Source organism: Muntiacus reevesi, chromosome 5 (assembly GCF_963930625.1).
Source record: "Muntiacus reevesi chromosome 5, mMunRee1.1, whole genome shotgun sequence".
NCBI classification, from domain to species: domain Eukaryota; kingdom Metazoa; phylum Chordata; class Mammalia; order Artiodactyla; family Cervidae; genus Muntiacus; species Muntiacus reevesi.
In genome coordinates this window covers 91122158-91144259 of record NC_089253.1, presented here as the reverse complement: position 1 = coordinate 91144259, position 22102 = coordinate 91122158, and the positions used below count along the sequence as shown (strand labels likewise).

At 44.9% G+C, this 22102-nt stretch overlaps 1 protein-coding gene across 6 annotated transcripts in view; it reads right to left on the bottom strand.

The window, feature by feature from the left end:
• Positions 1-22102, bottom strand: part of RERE (arginine-glutamic acid dipeptide repeats) — a 407198-nt gene that overhangs the window by 40423 nt on the left and 344673 nt on the right. For all 6 annotated transcript variants that reach the window (XM_065935816.1, XM_065935819.1, XM_065935820.1 and 3 more), the window contains one exon: positions 18806-18886. In XM_065935816.1, the coding sequence (XP_065791888.1) occupies positions 18806-18886 (81 nt within the window). The remainder of the gene's footprint in view (positions 1-18805; positions 18887-22102) is intronic.

Here is a 22102-nt window from a genome sequence, read left to right as displayed (position 1 = left end):
GCATCCGGTCCCATCACTTCATAGCAAATAGACGGGGGAAAAGTGGAAGAAGTGACAGGTTTTATTTTCTTGGGCTCCAAGAAATCTCTTGGGAAGGTGACTGCAGCCACAAAATTAAGACAACTGCTCCTAGGAAGAAAAGCTATGACAAACCTAGACAGCATATTTAAAAAGCAGAGATACCATTTTGCTGACCTGTATAAATCAAAGTTAGGCCTGTATAATCAAAGTTAGTTTTTCCAGTAGTCATGTATTGGATATGAGAGCTGGACCATAAGGAAGGGTTAGTGTGGAAGAAACGATGCTTCTGAATTGTGATGCTGGAGAAGACTTACAAGAATCCCTTTGACAGCAAGATCAAACCAGTTAATCCTAAAGGAAATATACCCTGAATATTCACTGGAATGAAGTCATTCATTGGAGGAGAAGCTCCAAGATTTGGCCACCTGATGCAAAGAGCCGACTCACTGGAAAAGACCCTGATGCTGGTAAAGACTGAGGGAAGAAGAAGGGAGGGGGACAGAGGATGAAGTGATTGGATGCCATCACCAACTCAATGGATGTGATTTTGAGCAAACTCCCAGAAATAATCAAGGACAGAGAAGTCTGGCGTGCTACATTTCACGGGGTCACAAAGACATGGACACTGACCAACCAACTAACAATAACTCTTTGAGGGAGATTCTGAGCCCCCATCTTACTAGGTGGTGATGGTTCAGTTGCTAAGTCGTGTCCAACTCTTGAGACCCCATGGATTGACTATATATAGCCTGCCAGGCTCCTCGGTCCATGGGACTTCCTAGGCAAGTATACTGGAGTGGGTAGCCAGTCCCTTCTCCAGGGGATTTTCCCATCTTACTAGGGAGGAATCTAAATTGTCTAATACCTGAGAGACTTACCAAAAGCCCCCAGGGGATGAGTGGGAGAGCTGGGCTATGACCCAGACTTCAAGTTTAGTTTGCTTAAAGACTAGGCTTTCTACCACAGAAAATATTTACCAAAATCATGTATGAGAATGAAAATGTAAAAAACTCAATATATCTGAAACCTTGTAACCAAAAGGCAGAGAACCTAACTTTGCTCTTCAGTTTAATGCTTGCTCAGTTTTCTAAGGGCTTCCCTGGTGGTTCATACAATAAAGAATCTGCCTGTTCAATCCCTGGGTTGGGAAGACCCCCTGGAGAAGGAAATGGGGACCCACTCCAGTACTCTTGCCTGGGAAATCCCATGGATAGAGAAGCCTGATGGGCCTACAGTCCATGGAGTCACAAAGAGTCAAGATATGTCTGAGAGACTAACACACACAGTTCTCTAAGCCATAGGGACTCGTGGTCCTTTGACATTTATTGCCTTTCTCCTTCACGTGATCAGTTCCTGGGTCTTCTAGTCTTTTCCATCTGCCCTGAGCACTATCCACTAACTTCAACATGCACATTTCCATCCTCACAACCGTCTGAAACTTGTCCTTTCTGATTTCAGGCTCTTTGTTCTCCAATTCATACTGATCTTCAAAAAGACTGACCTCAGCCTTCAACTTTAAGGCAGTATTAGATATTTCTCGAGCAACTATGTGCAAGACAATATGACAGAGACAAATACATATGAGCTAGACAGTCCTACCCTTCAAAAGTTCAGTCCAAAAAAGAAGGCTAAAGATGTTAATTCTGTAAGACCAAACAGAGCCAGACAAATGCCCTAAGAGGGGCACATAATTCGATGGGGGCCCTAAGGAGGGAGAGGGCATAGGAATCACATGCTCCTATACAGCAGGTCCTTGCTGGTTGTCTGTTTTATATATAGTGGTGTGCATTTGTTAATCTCAAATTCCTGATTTATCTCCACCCAAGCCACATTTCCTCTCTGGTATCATAAATTTGTTTTCTATGTCTGTGAGGCTGTTTCTGTTCTGTAAATAACTTCATTATCATTTTTTAGATTTCATAACAGAGATCATATGATATTTCCCTTTCTGACTGACTTCACTTAATATGACAAACTCTAGGTCCATCCATGTTGTGGCAAATGGTATTAATTTTTATGGCTGAGTACTATTCCACCGTGTGTGTGCATACCACATCCATTATCTGTTTCATCTGGCAATGGACACACAGGATGTTTACATATCTTGCCTATTTTAAATAGTGCTACTCTGAGTAATGGGGTGCGTTTATCTTTTCAAATTAGTGTTTCTGCTTTTTCTGGATATATGCCCAGGAATAGGACTGCTGGGTCATATGGTAGCTATTCTTAGCTTTTCAAGGAACCTCCATACTGTTCTCCATAGTGGCTGCACCAATTTACATTCATACCAACAATGTAAGAGAGCTCCCTTTTATCCATACCCTCTCCAGCATCTATTATTTGTAGACTTTTTGATGATGGCCATTCTGACTGGGGTGAGGTGATACCTCATTTTAGTTTTGATTTGCATTTCTCTAATAATTAGCAATGTTAGGAATCTTTTCATCTGCCGGTTGGTCATCTGTATGTCTTCTCTGGAGAAGTGTCTATTGAGCTCCTCTGCTCATTTTATGATTGGGTTGCTTTTTTCATATTGAGATTGGTATTTGATATTGACATTGGTATTTTTAACCTATTACATTTTCTACTTGGTTACTGTTGGTCCACAGGAACATCGATGATTTTGATCTTTTAACTATAGCAGTTCCCCTCTATTTTCACTTGTTCTAAAATTAAGTCTAGCTTTTCGATGTAGTTAAACATAGCTGCAAATCACAGTTTTGTCTCTTCTATTCCTTGTGTCTAGGTGTCTTGTACACTTTGTCTGATGACATTATATACAAATTTGAGTACACTTCTCATCTTAGTGATGACAGTGAGCATTTTTATTTTAAATGAAGTACTTATAAAATTATCACCTCTAAATATGATGCTCAACGTAGGTATTTGGTAGGTACTCCTTTTCAGATTAAGATTTCTTACTACAGTTGACCCCTGAACAACATGGGTTTGAAATACATGGAGTCACATATACGGGACTTTTTTCACAGTAAATATTACAGTACATCATCATCTGAGAGTGACTCAGCCCACAGATGGAGAGGAACTGTGCACATGGAGGACCAACTATAAGTCACACACAAATTTTCCACTGTGAGGAGGGCTGTTGCCCCTAACCACCTCCCCACTGTTCAAGGGTCACCTGTCTTCCCAGATGCCAAACGCTGTTACTATGCAGAATGTTATAATTTACTGCATGCCTCTTCACACAACTGTTTAATTGTATCTTCCAGCCCACATGCTCTTCTTTACTGTGACTCTGTCACTCCTCCATCAAAAGATAGTCTATTTCCCTCTTCTGAATCTGAGTTGGCCTCAGTAATTTGTTTGTAACCAATATAATGTGGTAGAAATGATGACAGGACATCTAAATTGATGTCAGAAAGGGCCATGTAACTCTGCCTCGCTTTCCTGAAGAGCCAGCCAGCACACTGCAAGAAGTCCAAGCCCAGTATGACCACAGAGGTACTCCTGCTGGCGGTGCCCACCAAGACCAGCCTCAGAGACAATTCTGTCACCACAGCCAGGATGAGCTGTGAGCTCCCGGCATCACCCCCAGCCATCTACTTCTTCCCAGCTGAAGGCTCAGAAAGCATAGAGCAAAGACAATCACCCCTCACAGTCTGCTGAACCACAGGAACCACGAACACAGTCCAACGGCTGTTTTAAACCACCAAGTCTGGGTGGGAAGCTACGTCATGCAGCGGTATGTAACTGAGGTGAAACTATCCTTGCATTCCTGGGATAAATCCTGCTGGATCACCATGCAGAGCTTTTAATACACTGCTCAGTTCTGATGGGTAATCAGAACATTTTGTTTCTATTTATGAAGTGAGAAACTGGGCCCTTTTTTAAAGTTATTGACACCAGCACACAGGTTACTCAAAAATGAGCACATCTTAAGCAGAACCTCTTGCCTGTCTCAAAGTGTCTAACCTATGGGTCCTTCCATTGCAGAAGGGGGAAGGAGGGTCTGGGCTGGGTGGGGAAGCAGGCAGTTAATATCCTTTCCACAAATCCTGAGGGTGCTATAAGGCATTGTCAGAGAAAGCGGGCAACAGGTCTGCAACTTACCCTCAAATAGTTCAGGGTGAAAAAAACCACACAGGCTTTTAAAGGAAGAATGAAAAAGGCAGAGTTGAAAGCGATGCAATAAAATGTTAACATCTGGGAAATCTCTGTAAAGGATATATGGGAATTCTTGATATTATTCTTGCAACCTTTCTTTGGAAGTTTGAAAGTAATTCAAACTAAAAGGTTTAAAAGGGAACTGTGCATAGAATAACCCTAACATTTTATATATGTGATACTGCAATTTAAAAACTGTGTGTCTGTGAGAGAAGAAAGGAAGAGCTAGAAATAATTAGAATAGTTGGAGATTTCTATTTCTTTTAGTCCAAATAGATTCTTTAAGAATCTAAGAGGTACTGTTTACATATATAACTTTAGGCCAAATTTTCAGCTCGAGCAAGAACGAGTTCACAGGACTCTGGGAGAAGGAACGAAGAGAAACACAATCACCCTACACAGTCCTCCGTTAGCTCCAGAGACACTTAGACACAAAAGCTAAGCCTCACAGATGGGCTTCATCAAAGCGGGACAACAGCGACACCGGTGAGGAGCACTACCCTACTGGCAAGTTCCTGATCAGGACGGACCGGTCTGGGGGTGCTGTCTGCGGAGTCCAGGGGGACCAGGGTAAGCTAGACGCAGGCTCACACGGGTTCAGCGCACAGTCTGGAAAAGATGAAGCTGTGTGGCTGTGAGCAGGCTCCACCTTCTCCTGTGACAGGACTGACAGGCTCCCAGGACCTAACCCAGAGGGAAGCAGGACCAAATTCTTCCCAAGAGAAAGAGACTGAGCATATTCTGGGGCAGCGATCAAAGAGCACCTTCAGCACAGGGCTGGCGCCAGCTCACCCAGGGCTGCATGCCAGCCGCTCCTGGACACAGGGGGATTTCAGGTCCCCATGCTTCACCACTGCAGGCTGGCCAAGGAACCCTGCTGTGAATAAAGCTCCTCTATGGTAATAAAGTCTCCCTTTCCTCCTATAAAAAGCAACCATGGCCCCAAAGGCAAGCACCCACACCACCAAGGCTCTGCCCTGGCCTCACCCCAGCTCCTGCCCTGCCTGCAAGGGCCCCCTGTGGTGGGGGCGCCTCAGTTTCCTTCCCTGCAGCAACACTGTAGCCCCCCCTCCCCGGCAGGGGTAATGGGGGAGTCAAGCAACGATGTCTGTAAAGTGCTCTCATTTGTAAGGATGAAAAGAGCTATAAATCCACAGTCACAGGGGCACTAAAGCTGCAACCACTCCTTTCTTTTGAAACGGAGAACCACAAGGAGGATCAAAGGAGGGTCTGTTGACTGCTGCTCTGGGGGCCTCCTCCCCCTGCACCTGACAGAAACCCCAGGGAGGCCTACCGTGATTTTCAGCTCAACAAAATCTCAAGACAAGTTGAACCATGGTTTCCTGGAACACCCTGAGTAGAAGAAACGGGGGCAGCAGGCGAGGGGACCGAAAGAGCTTGCACATGTGAAAGCAGGAGTTAAAAGGAGAAGGCTTGGGAAAAGTCTTACGAGGAAGAAACGGAAACACAGAGGGAAAGGTTGCTTCCCCGGGTCTCTTTCTTCACAGAAGCCTGGCATGGTGACCCAGCGAAGGCTGCAGCAGCTTGCGCAATAAAATGCTTAACCTTGGCTAAGTTAACCTTCTTAGCCATAAAAACGGGGAGGGGAGTGGGGACAAAAATCAAGCTTACGGGAAATAAACCTAATCAAAGCTGAACCGTAACAAAGGGCACCAGAAACATTCCTACTGCAGCACATCCCACAGGCTGGCCAAGAGCCCGGAATTTTCATCACAACTTTTCAAACAGGGAGAGAAGGAAAAAAAAAATACACAAAAGCATTATCAAGGCCCCAACCCAGGATACCTTGCTGTAGAACCAAAATTTGTGAGAGGTCAGCCTTTCAGGGAGTCAAAAACCCAGCGTGTGGAAACCAGCAGGCCTTTATATAGTGGGAGGGGCTCTTAAACCAACTACTGTTCCGCACTGAAGTCTCAGAGCTTCACAGACCATTAAAGGTTTCTGAACCACAGAGAAAGGAGGGCAAAGTTAAGGAAATAAATCAAAAGTTCCTCTGGGATGCACAAATGCCTACTCGGGAACAGGCTTTCAGCACGAATATCCTCCACATTAAACAACAGGGAGGACTTTTCAAAATAAAAGCAGAAAAGAGATTAATTCTGTTATAAGCAATACACTTTCTTTCCGGCTTAAAGGTTATGTGTGCTATAAAAAATGACTCCCGCAGAGTAATGGGGGGAGGTGGGGCTGGGCTGAAGGCAGGGGGTGCAGTGAAGGAAAACAAGAAGTGAACAGAAAGTCAAACAGAGAAATGCCCCCAAACAAGCTACAGGGTCCGGTAGTATTTTAGGAGTGGGATGTGAGGCAGAGGAATCTCTACCACATCTATTCTTGGCTAGCCCTGCCTAAGAAACTGAAGGAACTTTCCCATAGCCAGAAGTTTTCTTGCTTTTCCTGTGCTACATACACAGCTGAAGGCCCAGGAAATGGACCATGTCATCTTCATTGCGGAGCCGATTACATTTCTGAAGGAAGCATCACCTGTCTCAAAACCAGCAGAGGGAGTACAAGAGTACAGCATCTGAGAACAGGAAATGGTCAACCTGATACCTAAGGATCTGTGTTTATCCAAGAGACGGGCTGTGAAGCCAGATGACAGACCTTGTTGTTGCTGCTGTTCTGTCGCTAAGTCGTGTCTGACTCTGTGACCCCACGGGCTGCAGCTTGCTAGGCTTCCCTGTCCTCTACTATCTTCCAGAGTGTACTCAAATTCATGTCCACTGAGTTGGTGATGCAGCAGCAGTGAACAGATCAAATGCTGGCTTCTTACTCAGACTGGGTTAGCAGATTACAACAGATGAGGCTGTCACCCTGGGGTCAGGGTGCACTCACCATGGAGCACACTGTTGGTGTGTGCCCCACCCAACTTGGCTTCCCTGGGTCAAGTCAGTAAGGAATCTGCCCGAAATGCAGGAGACCTCAGTTCCATCCCTGGGTCAGGTAGATCCCCTGGAGAAGAAAATGGCCTCCCACTCCAGTATTCTTGCCTGGAAAATCCCATGGACAGAGAAGCCTGGCGGGATACAGTCTATGGGGTTGCAAGAGTCAGACAGGACAAGGCTCAATGAAAATCAGAAAGTCCAACGTGGAGAATGGACAGCACTCACCAGAGCAATAATTTACCTTGAAACACAGGGCTGGCAGTTTAGTGCACAAACAGCCCCTTTTCAGGCTTTATTCCCTGGAGGGACGGGGGAGACCTTCAGCTTTGCTTTCAACCCCTGAATCTGTCTGCTAAAGGCCTGCTATCTCATCTCTAGCCGCGGTTTATCACACATGCAAGAATGGACTTGAGGGGTAGTTCAGTGCTGACAGGTTCCTGTGGTGGGATCTGGGGCCATGACTGAAGCTAATGGTTTTTCCCACAAGAGAAGAGCCTACAGCTTCATGCATGATTATGCTGTGGTTTGTTACTGGACAACTCTGCTCAAGTTTACTCTGGGTGTTACAATGGCCTCACCATGGCTAGTCTCAGTGTGCACTGCTGTATCAGGTAATCTTAACACCTTCTCATTGTGGGAAATGAGAGCCAGGGTAAAGATGCTAACCTCAAGACGTGCACAACTCAACAGACTAAACAAAGCCTGCAGTGTGGCTTTCTGTTAAGCTAGGAAGCGTGCCCTGAAATAAGCACAGGTACCTGCCTCCAGGCAAGAGGGAGGGGCTGGGCAAAGACAGGACAGCCCCTCAGCTCCCCAAGCTGAGTACCCAAGGTACGGGGTGGACCCAACTTGCAGTCTGGAGCCCTGACCCATCTGAAAGCCCTCTGAGAGGGAGGGTCAACCTCCAGGAGGTAAAGTGATTCCGAATTCTGCTCAAGAAAAGGAGGGCATTTCAAATGATAGAGCTGTTCAAAACCACCTTAAACCGCATTTAAAGGGTCCACTGTCACTGGGCTCTCAGGAGCAATGAAGTACAGTCTTTGGGAAAGCTGCAGAGGGACTTGGTATTTGGAAAATTCCTCAGCAAGGATACTTCAAGGACTTCCTCTGGCAAGACATTTCAAACAAGTTTTTTAACATTTAAAACACCTAGCCCTCTAACAGCTTCCAGCCCTCCAGGCACATCTTCCAGGAGGCATGCTCTTCCTGTGGTCCCACGCAAGGTCCATAGCATGCAGGCTAGCACTGGGGTTCATGCTGACATGCACTACGGTGGGAGTGACCACCAGGACGGAGCAGAGCCCCTGCCTTCATCTTCTCCTGACACCCAGGGAGTTGGCGGAACAGGCTGATCAACTGTGTGAGGACTAAACCACAAACTGTATACATTCTCACTAGCCAGAGTCGGAAGTCACCGATTTCTAGAAAAGTGTCGTAACAATGTTAGGTATTTATAGACAAACAGAACACAGTACAAAAGAAAATAGTATGCTTTAGTCTGAGTCTAAGACAAATAGACTGGATAAATGGGTGCATATTCTTAAATTTTAAATATGTACACTTTAATATGAAGTCTTGTATAGCCATACAAGATGGCTATATAAGAATCACTCTGTCCTTTAACTGGATCATTCTGCCTAAACATCTGGTAGACATAATATGGTCAGAGAAATACAGGGACTTTTCTCCTGAGTCACCTGACAGGATTAGACCAAAAATAGGGCTTCAAGTTTTGATAAGTAAATTTCAGTCCAGAGGACAGAGCAAACGTAGAAATTTATTTTAGAAGTTTTGGGAATTCCTTGGCAGTCCAGTGGTTAGGACAGAGCCTGGGTTCACTCCCTGGTCAAGGAACCAAGATTCCTGGTCAAGGAACTGTAAGCCTTACAGTGTAGCCAAAAAAAAGTTATGTTTTGCTTTTTATCCCACTCTCTCCAGAATGTCTGCAGTTTACTTGCTGCCGGTTTTACTCTGCTACTGGTGTGTTTACAGATTCACAGGGCTGATTTGCTTTTGAATTCAGTTATCACAGAAGTTCCATATTTTCCCTCCAAAACTTAAACACTTCTCTTGACAACTTAAGGCTACAAATCTCTGACCTGGCTCAATGTACCTCATTAACACATTCCCAAAACAGAGCATTTGTGGGAAAATGAACTGAGTTCTGATCTTAGGAGGCATGTGCCTAAATCAATAATCACCAAATCCCAGAGGCACGAGACCTACACTGCTTCCAGCCCTTGAAAATAATCAAACACACCAAAGTTACCATTTCTTGCCAAACTCAAGAAAAGTCCAAACTCCTGCCCTTGGGAACAAAAGAGACAATGGCTGCAGCTGAAAATACATAACCAAACATCACAGGAAAAACTTCAACTTAATACTGTTCAAAACATCCCCAGTGGTGTTTCACTCATACGGAAAAGACACAGGATAAAAATTCCAGACTGTTTTCAAGATAATAAAATAGCATATGACGGTGACTCACTAACTGACTAAAATGAAGGAGAGAGAAAAAAAAAAATCCACCAACAGTCACTGGAACCATGCAAAGCTGCAAAGACCTGGCAACACTGAACCTCCTCCACCTCACTTGGCTCTCACCTCTAGTACACACACATACACGCACAGACACACATGCACAAATACACACAGGCACAACTCTACGTTTTGAAGCCAAGCTCCAATTGGCTAATGGCTTACTCTACTGCTTAAGACAATATTTTATTCTTGACTCGCTCGATAAACCTGCTGAGAAAAATAAACAATGGGTTTCAATCTTATAAATAATCTAGAAAACAGAATTGCTGTGCAAATAGTAGAGTTGATTTACTGCCCATGATAAACAGAATAGGAAAGTCCAATGTGCACAGTGAACCCCGAGCCACAGTCTTACTATCCTGGGACAGAGTTAATAAGGATTCCTGTCCCTTATATGGTGGAAGGCCTGGAATGTCCAGGGTTCACCCGGTCTTTAAAAGAGCATCTAAGCAGATCATGAAAAGCAACACAAACAGCAAAAGATGAGGAGGACTTTTCTTTTAAGACATTGAGGAGTTTTAAGTTTTTAAGACATAGGTACACACACAATGCATTTCAATCCCAACATTCACATATGTGTGACTATATCTACACACACACTTCATTTTGAATAAATATTAAATCAGGGCCTGTTATAGGGCACTAAAGGTGAATAAGGAGGTATTAAAATGAGATCCCTGTCCAGAAGGCCTTACATTCTATATAAATATACAGACGCATGTACATGTGCAGAAGAGAAATGCAACAGAGAAAAAAGAAAGCAGAGTCTACAGGCCAAAACTAAAACAGAAGAAATGAGTATCTTTAAAGGGCAGAAAGACACAATTTCACTGAGAGAAGTTGGGCTCTTCAGGTAACGGCCGCCAACCCACAGAGAAAGAGGTCCGTGTGGCTTTTGCAGATGTGAACCGCATGCAGAACCCCACAACCAAGCTCAGGATCTTGGCGACAGAAGCCCTAGAGCCCTCCAGGGAAGAACACAAAGCCACCGACCTCTTCACTAGGCTGTGAATCTCAGGAGTGCAAGCATCTGTTCATGCACCCCAGATATCCCACAGCACACAGGTTTTGGGTACCAAGGTTCCCCCAAACCCTTCTCTCCAAACACTCTTAATCTTGCCAGCTTGTGAGGGTAGTTCAGTCTCCTCAAAGGCCAAATCCTGGGAATTACAGAGCCACCATACAGAGGATTCAGAAAGATCTGAACATAAGAATCGTATTTTCAAAGTGGAAAAAATAACAAAGGTCATTAAAATGGAAACTCAAAAATTAAACATCTCAAAGAAAAAAAAAAATTAAACATCTCCAAAAGAAAACAGAGCTTAATGGAATCTTGGTGTCCCAAGGCAAGTCTCTCGGGCTTGCCTTTCCTATTTCCATAATACAATTGGCTTTCAAATTACACACAACAGAAAACATTTTTCAGGGGCAAGGTATCCTGCCCACCACTGGTGAGCAGCTGTGAATGAGACTAAGGTGAAGGCTTTGCATCACGTTTCAAAACAATACAATTAATTTTTACTCTATTTTCCTGAGTGTTACTCACTGGCATAATTTCAGGTAAGATTAAAATGAATTTAAAAAACCCAATTATTTAAGAATTATGATTGCTGATACATTTTAAAATTTATTTTTGACAGACAATTTATTTTTTAAAAACATCAGCAAACTGAATTTTCAAAGTTAGGATGGGGTCACGTCTTATTAAGGCTTAAAAAAAAAAACCCACTTAAAATATAAAATATGAGCTCCAAGGAGATAAACACACTGACTATAATCAGAACTTTAAAGTCTTCTTAAAGACCATTTCAAACCTTCCATTTGCTTTACCAGCTAATAAAATAAATGAGTCTATTTAGGCCTTAAAAGTGACAAATGTTTTCATCTTAAAAGTCAGCAGGTAACCAAGACCCACCAAATCATAAGAAATATATGTCAGCAAATGCCAACAGCAAATGAACAACTGATGCTTACAAGCAACGCTGCTCAATAATACCAGAAGTCCACAGTGTTTTTCATTTGAGTGCAGTTTCTACAAGCAATAGATCCCACGAAACTGAAGCACTCTCATGTCATTCCCACCAGTCCTAATAGTCCCAAAGACCAGTCTAAGATGTTTACACTGAGAACAGCAAATATCCAAGGCCCTTGGTTTAAAAAGTCATCTAATTCTCTGGGAGTCTTGATATAATCTGTTTAACCTGATGCCACATAAAACCGATTCAAAAAAAAACTAAAAATAATTACTCTAAAAATAAGTAAATAAAAATTTTAAACTCTTCTAATTTTTAAAGACCTCCCTTCCCCCACAACATCATCAGCAAAAGCTTCTTACAAGCAAATTTCTTAACTGCTTCACTCACACAAGGGCATCAGCCACTCTTCCTCAGATTTCCCTAGTCAAAACTGCCCAGTCCAATAACAATACAGTTTAGACTCTCAACGAAGAGAGTCAAGGCTCTGCTCCATTTTAATGGGAACAACTATAGGATCAAAGTACTTGCTGCCAAAATGCACTGCCTGTTTGTACGGGAGATCACTTCTGCCTTGAACGGACAATCCCAACTATGTGTGTCTACCCCAGGACAACTTATTAAGGGAAAGAAAGGTATGGCACACATCAGTCCTCACACTCACTTCCTGCCAACCTTGCAAAATATTTATGTTTCTCCTTCATATATTGGAGTTCCAGAGAAAGAAACACCTAAAAACACTGTAGTATTAAACATGCATACTGCATCATATTAATAGGCAATGGTCATCTTTTCAAATGAAAAGGTTTCTATTTGAAACAAGTAAGGGTTACTCTACGTAACTCACTATGACTGCATGTCAAAAGATAAAGAGGACAACAGTGTTTATATGAAACATGGCATCAAGACTTCCCTGAAGGTCCACTGGGTAGGAATCAGCGGTTGGATCCCTGGTCAGGGAACTAAAATCCCACAAGCAGCAAGATGCAGCCAAGGGAAAAAAAAAAAAAACTAGAGGAAATATGGCATGAGTTACAATTGTGTTTCTAGAGGAAAAAAATGACAGATGGGAAGAGGGAAGCTGTATCAGGAAATTATATTACTGATAATGAAAATAAGCCCAGATACTTTTCATTTTTAAAATTCGTTTATTTGGCTGCACCAGGTCTTAGGTGAGGCAGATGGGATCTTTAGTTGTGGCATGTGAACTTAGTTGTACAAGTGAGATCTAGGAGCCTGGAGTCTCAGTCATTGGACCACCCAGGAAGTTGCCAAATACTTTGAAATACTCTACAATCCTTTGAAAAGGGAAATGAAGCTCTACTTAATAGTGAAATAATCTACAGTTTTAACAGAATGAAAAGAACATTATTTTAAGAATGAATCTGACAGATAGGATTGAGATTCTGCAGGGCCTCATCACTGTAAACAGCAGGGCTTCCTGAACTTTACTTTGCATTCGAATCACCTGGGGAGCTCATTACAATGCAGATTCTGCTTCAATAAGAAGGGACTGGAGGCATCAAGGCTGCAATTTTAACAAGCTCCAGGTGATGCGGATAACACCGGTTTGAGGACCACACTGAGAGCAGCGAGTATATACAGCATTTGCAGTCAGAGATCTCTGGCTTACAACCAAGTATGTTATGCAACTGTAACACATTTGTGTCCTCAACAGTATCAACCAATTCAGGAAGTCCACACTTTGCTATATAACATTAGATTAAGCATTAATGAGGCTAGAAAATTGTTTATCTAAGGTTATAACCTGAAGTTAAATAAAACTTCATGCTCAACGCTGAGAGTCAGTTTTAACTTCTTAACATTAACAGAATCCAAATTACTCCATCTTAAAGCCCTCTCTCACAAGTGGTTATTCTTTGCTGAGGGAATGTGCCCTATGCAAAAGAGACTTTGCCTGAAGAAAGGAACAACTTAACGTTCAGAAGTTAAGCACATACTCAGTAAAATTCATTCTCAGAAATGCAGCTGAGAAACATGGTTGATTTTTCATATTATTTCTCAAACTAAAATGTTAAACCCCCTACATCCTATCACCCAAGGTTAAAAAAGTTCAAAGCATCAAACCCAGCTGGTCCTTTAGTCCTCTTCAAAAAAAAAAAAAAAAAAAAACACCTAAGTTTTCAGTAGAGAAAAGTCCAGATAAAATCCTTCCATTTCTACAAACCATTTTTGGCTCCCCACTTTCTGTCCTACTACTAGACTGAATTAACAAGAACCTTCCTCTCTGGTCTCCACCTTCTTGGTACTGCTGCTGGAGAATGCTCAGCTCCCATGCGATCACCTCTTTTCTCAGAATCCTTTGGTGGGTCCCCAAATTTCACCCTTTGGGGAAAGTTCAAGTTCCCCCTAGTTCCACCTCCAAGCCATAATTCTGGCTCACGTGCCATGGCATCAGCTCTTGCAGCCTTCTCCCCAACCGCACTCATGGACTTGCTGGACACGTTTTGCAATTTCCTGTCTCCATGCCTTTGCTCATGATATTTCCTACAGCTGGAGAGTTGCTTTTCCTCCATCCCCCCAACCTCGGCCTGTATCCTTCCTTCAAAGCTCAGTTTAAATACCAAATCCTCCAATTAGCCTCCCAGAAACTGCCAGCCCCCATGGTCACTGCAGGGCCTGGACCTCCCCCAGGGCCCTGAGCACACACTGCCAACCATGCACATGGCTCACTTTTCCTGCTGCAGGGCAGGCTCTTTGCTTCTCTTTACAGACACACCTCGCCATCACCATGCTCAGTGGTATACAAAATTTTCTAAAACTGAACTACACAGAATGTTTAGCTAGCTTTGAAAATGGGAAGTGGATGAAAATGAATTTCTGGTATAGTAAATATTAATGTACCAGTAACTGGGTTGACAAATAACATGAACTTATCTCTGTTGGGTGAGGTACTCCAAAATAAAACTCAAGAGATGAGAAAGACAATCAAGAGCATGTACCTGCTCCCCTTCTCTGTCCAGAGGCCAATAATCCTCTAGGGTCACCTCTTCTCTCTACCAAGTCAGGGTGGATCAAACTGTCTTCTCAGTAAAGTTGGCTGCAGCTGAGACAGGTCACTAAGTTAGTGCTCCCTCCCTGTCTAGATGCAATGCTGGCTGAACTTGTCCACACCAACAGCAGGTAGAGGTTTACACAAAGGCCAGCCACAACTCCAGGGACAACCACCCACGTGTCAGATACAGAAAGTCCTGGGTTCAAACAAACAAAGGGATGTGCTCAGCATGAAAGATATATATGTCACCTGAGTAATCATCTCATGATTTTGAAGAAAACTACAATGTGTAAAAATCAAACAAAAAATTATTTTGGGACCACCTATTATTTTGTATTATATACAACATGGATTCCTCTCCTAGTAATTAAGATTCAATTCTATTAGAAGGTCTCTTGTTTCTTCAGTCATTACCTTAGCATCAAATATCATGTGATTCATCAATCCAAAGATGACGCAGCAGTGCTTAAAGCAGAACCCAAGAGGCCCCGTTCCCCATCCATTTCTCAGAAGTTCAGCCGTGGGGCACTTGCTGTGATTTATACAAACGTACTCATACCCTAGACTCTGATGTGGTTTAGACCAAACAGTATCTTGAGAGAGAAGAGGCATACAGCCAAGGGGAAACTGAGATGCTCAGCAAAAATTCCTTACCATATTTTACTGCTTATATACATCTCATAAGCACATTGAGGGAGGCAAACAGTTCTAGAGAAAGCAAGAACTGGAAGAAAGATAAGAAGCTACAGGATATTTGCACGACTGTGACGCTAAACTACTGCAATTATTCTCCTGCGAACCATGAGGTTAACATGTAACACCCACTCAACTAAGCCTCTATAAACAGTTGGTTTTCCACAATCACAGCCACTATTCCCACTTCAGTGGGCAGCAGTATTCAGAGAAAAGACAGATTTAGCTCCTGAGTAATCAACACCAGAAACCAAAAGAGCTGGGGAAGCTGGTCATGACCACCAGCAAGCTCTGAATGTGTGACGGCACTGAATGGCCTGACGGGGATGGAACACTGCTCACAGAAGCTCCAAGACGGAGGGCTTACGCCCTTTAAACCAGGTTGTGCCATCCACACACTAGTTTTCAATTAAAGCGCTTTTCTGTAACACAGATGAATGAAAAACAGGTAACTTCATTTTATATAGGTTCAATATACCTACAAGCAGAAAACAATTCTGTACTTCTCATAGCATTTAGCCACTTTAATTGGAGGTAGACAGGAAGAACGATTGTTTTCAAGTGTTTTCATGCACACTTCATAGACGTTATCTCATTTAAATTCTCAGAACAATCCCACGGGTAGAAGGATCAGCCCATTTTACAGACAAACAATCAAGGACAGAGAGGCTGAGTAATCTGCATAAGGCCCTGTGGCAGGTAAGTGGCAGATGACTCTGGTCTCTGGCACAGCAAAAGCCAAAGATGTGCAAACATTTTATAGAGAACAGAATGCCTATAAAATTCTCATGCAAAGACACATCATTTTAGAAAAAATAATTTCCCAGGCCTGGTCAGGATTTGACCTCACAGGATTTGAACCTCCCAATGAACAACTCAAAGCAGATTGCTCAGTTAAAAGAGATCATCAAGTACTATAGTTACCAGTAAGGCCAAGAATAGAACACAGGTCTGCTGACCCTGAGCCCATGCCCAATCAGGCATGTTCTTTTGGATGCTGACACCCTTCTGAAGTTTCCAGTCAGTTGAGAATAGCAAAGAAATGAGTTAATAATTCTGGTAAATAAAACAGAATATGGAAAGTATCTAGATTAGCAAGATTTGCTACACACACACACATTTTTTTAAAAGGCATGACCATATGAAGATTTCTACGTAGCTAGTTTTGAACCAAGAACATGTACCTGAAAATTTTCTCTTCTACTGCAGCAAAAATGAAAAACTAACCTTTGCCCTCCCCTCCCTATGTGTTGTGAATGATTAGCTGACTAGTGTGGCCATGTTGATAACTAAGGAAAATACAAGATGAGTGACTCTTGCAGCTGACTAGAATACTTACATTTATCCTACTACCAACCTCTAATTGCATGCAAAAGCCAGCAGAACACCAGGAACGGTTTGCCAATGTCAGCCCTAATCCATTCTCCAATGCTGCAAATGACTCTCCCATGATGGTGCCCAGAGGAAAAGGCTGGAAACAGGAAGACTGCTGAGTGCCAGAGAAGGTGGGAGGTGAGGAGCCACATGGCTGGGGAAACAGGGGTGGCAGAGAAGTGATGGGGAAGGGTCTCAGGAAAGAGGCACCTGGAGAAGACCAGAAAGCCTGCTCAGAAGGTGGCTGTTCTCAGAACTCTGAGTCAGACATCACCAATAAGAAGGGTCAACCAAAAGCAAGAGGAAACACAGATCAGAAGACCCTACCCTAGATTAAGGGTCAATCAGCTCCCTTTCCTCAAGGGAGATAAAATGCAAATTGTTTGGCATTTCCAAATGTTAAAGACACTAGATTTTAGATTCAATGCCTAATCTTACTATTAAGTTTATTTTCTAAGAGAGAAATAAAATAATTGTCAAGGAATAACATATCAAATTTTTCGTGGTTTGAAACTTTTTTCGCAGAGCACAAGGAGAGAGAAAACTCAGGCTGAGAGGTCATAATCTGGGCCTTCACATCAGATCAGACCTATCTCCTCAGTGATCTCTCTCATTTTCATTACAATCTGGCCAAACCAAAATTCCTGTACTTGGATAAAGTCTTTTTAGTTTTTACTTCAAATAACTGAAATCCTCAGAAAACATATAAGTATTTCATTCATAGCTCCACATTAAATACCTTTTTCCAATCTGTTCTGGAAAAAGTAAAATGTAAGTTGATTATATAGGTTCATCCCTTATTTTATTGTCCATAAACAGCTTTCTTCCACCATCCTCAAAATAACCTATCTCAGCATATTCAGATGTATAATAAATATTGAAAGTTTCATCTAATTATGATTGATGAGTGCAAACCACAAATGTATATACATGAGGCTATACCTGAAATCTCAGAACCTTCTTCCCTATTATGAGCTCTGTTTATAAGGTGTTGTACAGAAAACATGTCCAGAAACATTTTGATTTTTAAAAAAAAAACCTGAAAAGAATGAAAATTGAATAAGAGGAAATCAATAAACAATACCCAACTAGGAAACCAAAATTCAAACTGCCCCACAGCTTTTGGCATGGATGTTGCTCCCAGAACAGTCTCTTCCTTCCACTCCCAAAAGCAGCTGGTGGGGATGGAGGGTTTGGGGAAAGCAACGTCAAAACCTAAATATTCACCTCCCATCCCCAGGTCCTGAAGTCACTCCTAAAGCCCAAAGACACTGTAATGAGGCTGGTCCTACTCCACTTCCTGTCTCCCCTACTCCTTGGCCTAGCCAAGGGCTCCCCCACTCTCCTCCAATACCACCTGTAGGAAATTACAGGTACAGTCAGGTAAGACTGAATGAACCTCCTACTGGCCTTCTTTTTTTAATTTTAAAATTTATTTATTTATTTTAATTGGAGTGGCATTCTCTTCATGTAACCTCACTCCCAAGATTTCTCAGCAAACCCGCTTCCCCCCCAATTTAGCAAAAGCCGTCATTAGATCTGACTCTCAGCTTTGTTTAGTATCAAAGGAATTTTTTAAGCCTCATTTCAAGCAATTTATAGGACTCTTGATATCTCTCCAATAAAAAGTACACACTTAAAAAAAAAAAGTACAAACTTTTAGGACTGGAAAATTAGTTAAAGCTACTCTCCAAAACACAGCAACCTTAACTAAATAAAAGTCCCAAGAGAATTTAAAGTATACTGAGCTACAAACCTCTTAGCTCTATTATTTGTTGATGACTTTTGATAATAACCAAATCCAAACTCGTGATAAATGGTATCTTCTATTTCAGCCACTGTATTTAAAATTAGATGTTAACTTCCCAACACCAGAGGCTTCCCTCCCCCCCACTAACCCTCTGATGCCAGAGATTCTTCGGTTCCGAAATCCACTTTCTTGGGGGTGGGGTGAGGGTAAGCATAATCTGTCACTTCACTATCTAGAATCGTAAGCGAAAACCGAAAGTGAAGTAAAACGAATAGGATCCTAGAGACCCGCCTGAGTCCGGACACAACACAGGGTTAAAGGAAACCATTTCATAAGATCAAGTGCGGAGAAGCAGCAAGAGCGAAGAGGAAAAAAATCAAGTTACATAAAGTCCAATTGTACTCACTGTTTCCTTATTGGGAAGCAGCTCCTTTCTAATTCTGAAGAAGTTCTTGCCGTACTGCCTAAGCCCCTTAACGAAGCGTTTCTGTGATAAAAAAGAAACAAATGGGATGTAAAAACCAAAAACAAAACAGGATGTCAGCAAAGCAAAGCAATCTGCAATCAGCAGAACAACAACCGCAAAGTCTGAGCGGGAATATTGACTCCGCTGGGGGAACATTTCGGCAACACAGCTGGGACCCCCGCCCACGGCCTCCATCCGGTCCCCGGTCCCGCACACCAGACAGGTCTAGGAGGACATCCTGTGTCTGAGGCCACAGGCGATCTGTGCCCTGAGTGCCTCCAGTCTCCGCAGCGGTTCGCGGAGGTATAAACAACGGAGGTATAAATACGCTCCGGGTTTCTTAATCAAGCAGCACAAGTGGTCTCCACCTGAGAACGAGGCTTCCCAGAGTGTCGAGCAAAAGAGGGAAACACAACCAAATCTGGAGACTTTCCTTCAGAAGGGCACCCTAGAGGGTTAAAAGGCCTTTCGTTAATCCCAGAAATTCACCAGCGCGGCGGAAGACCACCGGGGCCCGGACCCCGCCGACCTGCCCCGCCGTCTTGGGTACCAGAAACCGAGCCACCAGAACCCCCCGCCCGCCGCCCCCCGTTTCCTCAGCTGTCCGGGACTTTGACTTTGCCCCATTCCTCCCGGGCAGCCCCTCCCCGCCGCAGCCGGGCCCTGCAGGCTCCCCGGCCCCCACCTCGGGCGCGAAGCCGGGTCCCGCGCGCCGACGCCGGCAGCCACAGGTACCCGGGCCGCGGCGGGCCGAGCTCCGGGTCCCGGCGACGAGAGGCCGCGCCTGTCACTCGGCTCGTGCTCCACAAAGCGCAGGGCGGAGGCGGCCGGGCGGCTCGGCGTGTGACCGCGGCAGGGCCGCGCGGCGCGGGGCGCGGGGGGCGCGGGGCTGAGGCCGCCGCCGCCGCCGCCGCCGGGGGAGGAGGCCGGAGCGGCGCGCAGAGCCCGGCGCGGCCGCGGGCGGCTGCAAAAGGCGGCCTGGATCGCCGCGCCGCCCGCCGGCCCGGCTCTGGCCCCCGCCCCGAGGCTCCGCGCGGGGCCCCGGCGCCGTACCTAGGTTTCCTCCTTCCAAACAGCGGGATCCGACCCGGGCGGCGGAGCACGGAAACTTCCTCCCCGCCACGGCGGGCAAGAAGAGAGGGCGCTCGGGGCCCCTCCCGGGCCGCTCAGTCCTTGGGCTTCCCCAGGGCGGGCCGAGGCAGCGGCGCACGCCCGTCGCCCCCCGGGCTGCGAAGCTGGGGGCTGGCCCCGAGGACTCCCGCGGTCCCTCCCGCCCAGGCGTTAGCCGGCACCTCGCAGGGCGCCGTTTCACAACTAAGTCACCGCGGAAGCTTCCCAGCCAATAAATCACCTGCCCACCGGGAGGAGCGTCCCTCCCACTCCCCGCGGTGGAGACCAGCCGGGCAAATTCAGCGAAGAGCCAGAGTTGGCCTGCAAGACCGATCTGCAACCTCCTACTCCATTCCTGGAGGCTCTGCATTTTCAGATTTCACCCCTTTCTAAGATATGACTCATCACTGTCAGTTTTCAACATAATTCGTATAGTTCAAAAGGAACAATCTGTCAAGGCACAAGAAAGAAGCCAGCTCTTTTCTAGTCTGAAGAAGAGTGACCCTTGTTACTTGAAAAAAGTGTCATCCGCATGCTCAGCACGCCTCCTGGGCTAAGTGCAGAGGATCTCCTTTGGGATCTGGAGAGGAATGAGACCGCCTGCCCTCAAGGAGCCAGGCTGGCAAACAGGTAAACACATCAATCTCTGGGCCCCAAAGAGAAGCCTCAGAGGAACAAAGGGCTGGAGGTGGGGCCAGGAAGAGGAAGCACTCACTCAGTGGGTGTTTTAGAGGAAGTGACAGGAAAAGCAGGAGCCTGGCCGGTGGGCTCCAGTGGACTGCCAGCAGGGCACAGGGAACATTCTGGGAACTGCAAGGAGGACAGGGTGTGCAAAGTGCAGTGTCACAGATAAGACCGAAGAGGCACGAGAGGGCCAGGCTGAAGAGTTATGGTCCTCACAGTGAGGCCAGCAGAGAAGTGCCGGCATGACTGTTCCATGAAAAGACTAGACAGCAACTGCACCAGGGGTGGGGTGGGCCTGTGACGTGCCTGAGGGACAGACTGGCTGCGATGCAGTTGGAGAGGCTGGTGAGGGAACCCAGTGTGAGCTGGGGATAACCAGAACTCAACCTCAGCCTTCGGAATGAACACTTCTTAATCTACTTTCAGGAGTTGAGTATTTAGTGAGCACCTAACACTGGGAGGAAATTTTTAAATAACAACAAACAGGCAGTCATGGACCTTTATTCAAATGAATTCATTTTTAGCAGGTAAGATAAATGTGTCCGAGGTTATTAGATTAGAGAATGATCTGAGTCTCGGGGAAGCCAAGCATGAAGCAGTGAATGGCAGCTCACCAGTGCTGCAAGGAAGCCGAGAAGAGGGACAGACTGTCACGGTCACCGAGGTCAGATCTCAAAGAGTAGAGCATTTGCAGGTGTGGAAGGGTGAGAAGGGCCTCCAGAAAAGACAGGGGCAGGGTGGGAAGTGGTAACAGAGTCTACAGAAAGCTGAGGTGGGGTCTGGCATGAGTCAGGTGGTAGAAGAGCAGGGTCATGCAATCCAAAGGAGGGCCTGATGCCAGAGGACACACAACAGATTCACTGGGAGAAGGAGCAAAGAGAAGCACCTGAGAAAGGCTGAATCTGGAAGAGCAGGGAAGGAGCTTCCACAAACTTGAGATCAGACCCTGAGTCTTCTACTTGTTATAATCCTCTGAACATAGCTATTAAATACCTACTGTGTGCCCAGAGCCTCAGAGTCCTCATACCCTACAAGGAAGTACTGTTATCATCTCCATTTTACCAACAAGGAAGCTGAGGCACCATCAGTTAAGCAGGCAGACCAAGGTCACCCAACTCTGTGGTGAAGGCAGAATTCCAAAGCCAGGCTCTGAAATCCATGCCCCGTGTCACTGCCACAGTCTTGGTTAAAGAGGGCTAATAAGGGTCTACAGAGAATCCATTTTCAGTCATGGCACTGTCATCTGTAACTCTGCCCTTCCTGTTTTCCCCCAAATCAAATCCAGTCCCCGCTGTTCTTCCAAAGAAAGGTCTTCCGTGCCCTCCTTTCCCACCCATACAAGCACCAGTCCCAGGCCAGACTCTTGCCCTTCTTTCCTACCTGCCAATCTATGAATCCATCTCTCCCATCAGGCCACTTATGAGGCTCTGCCAAGGAACTGTC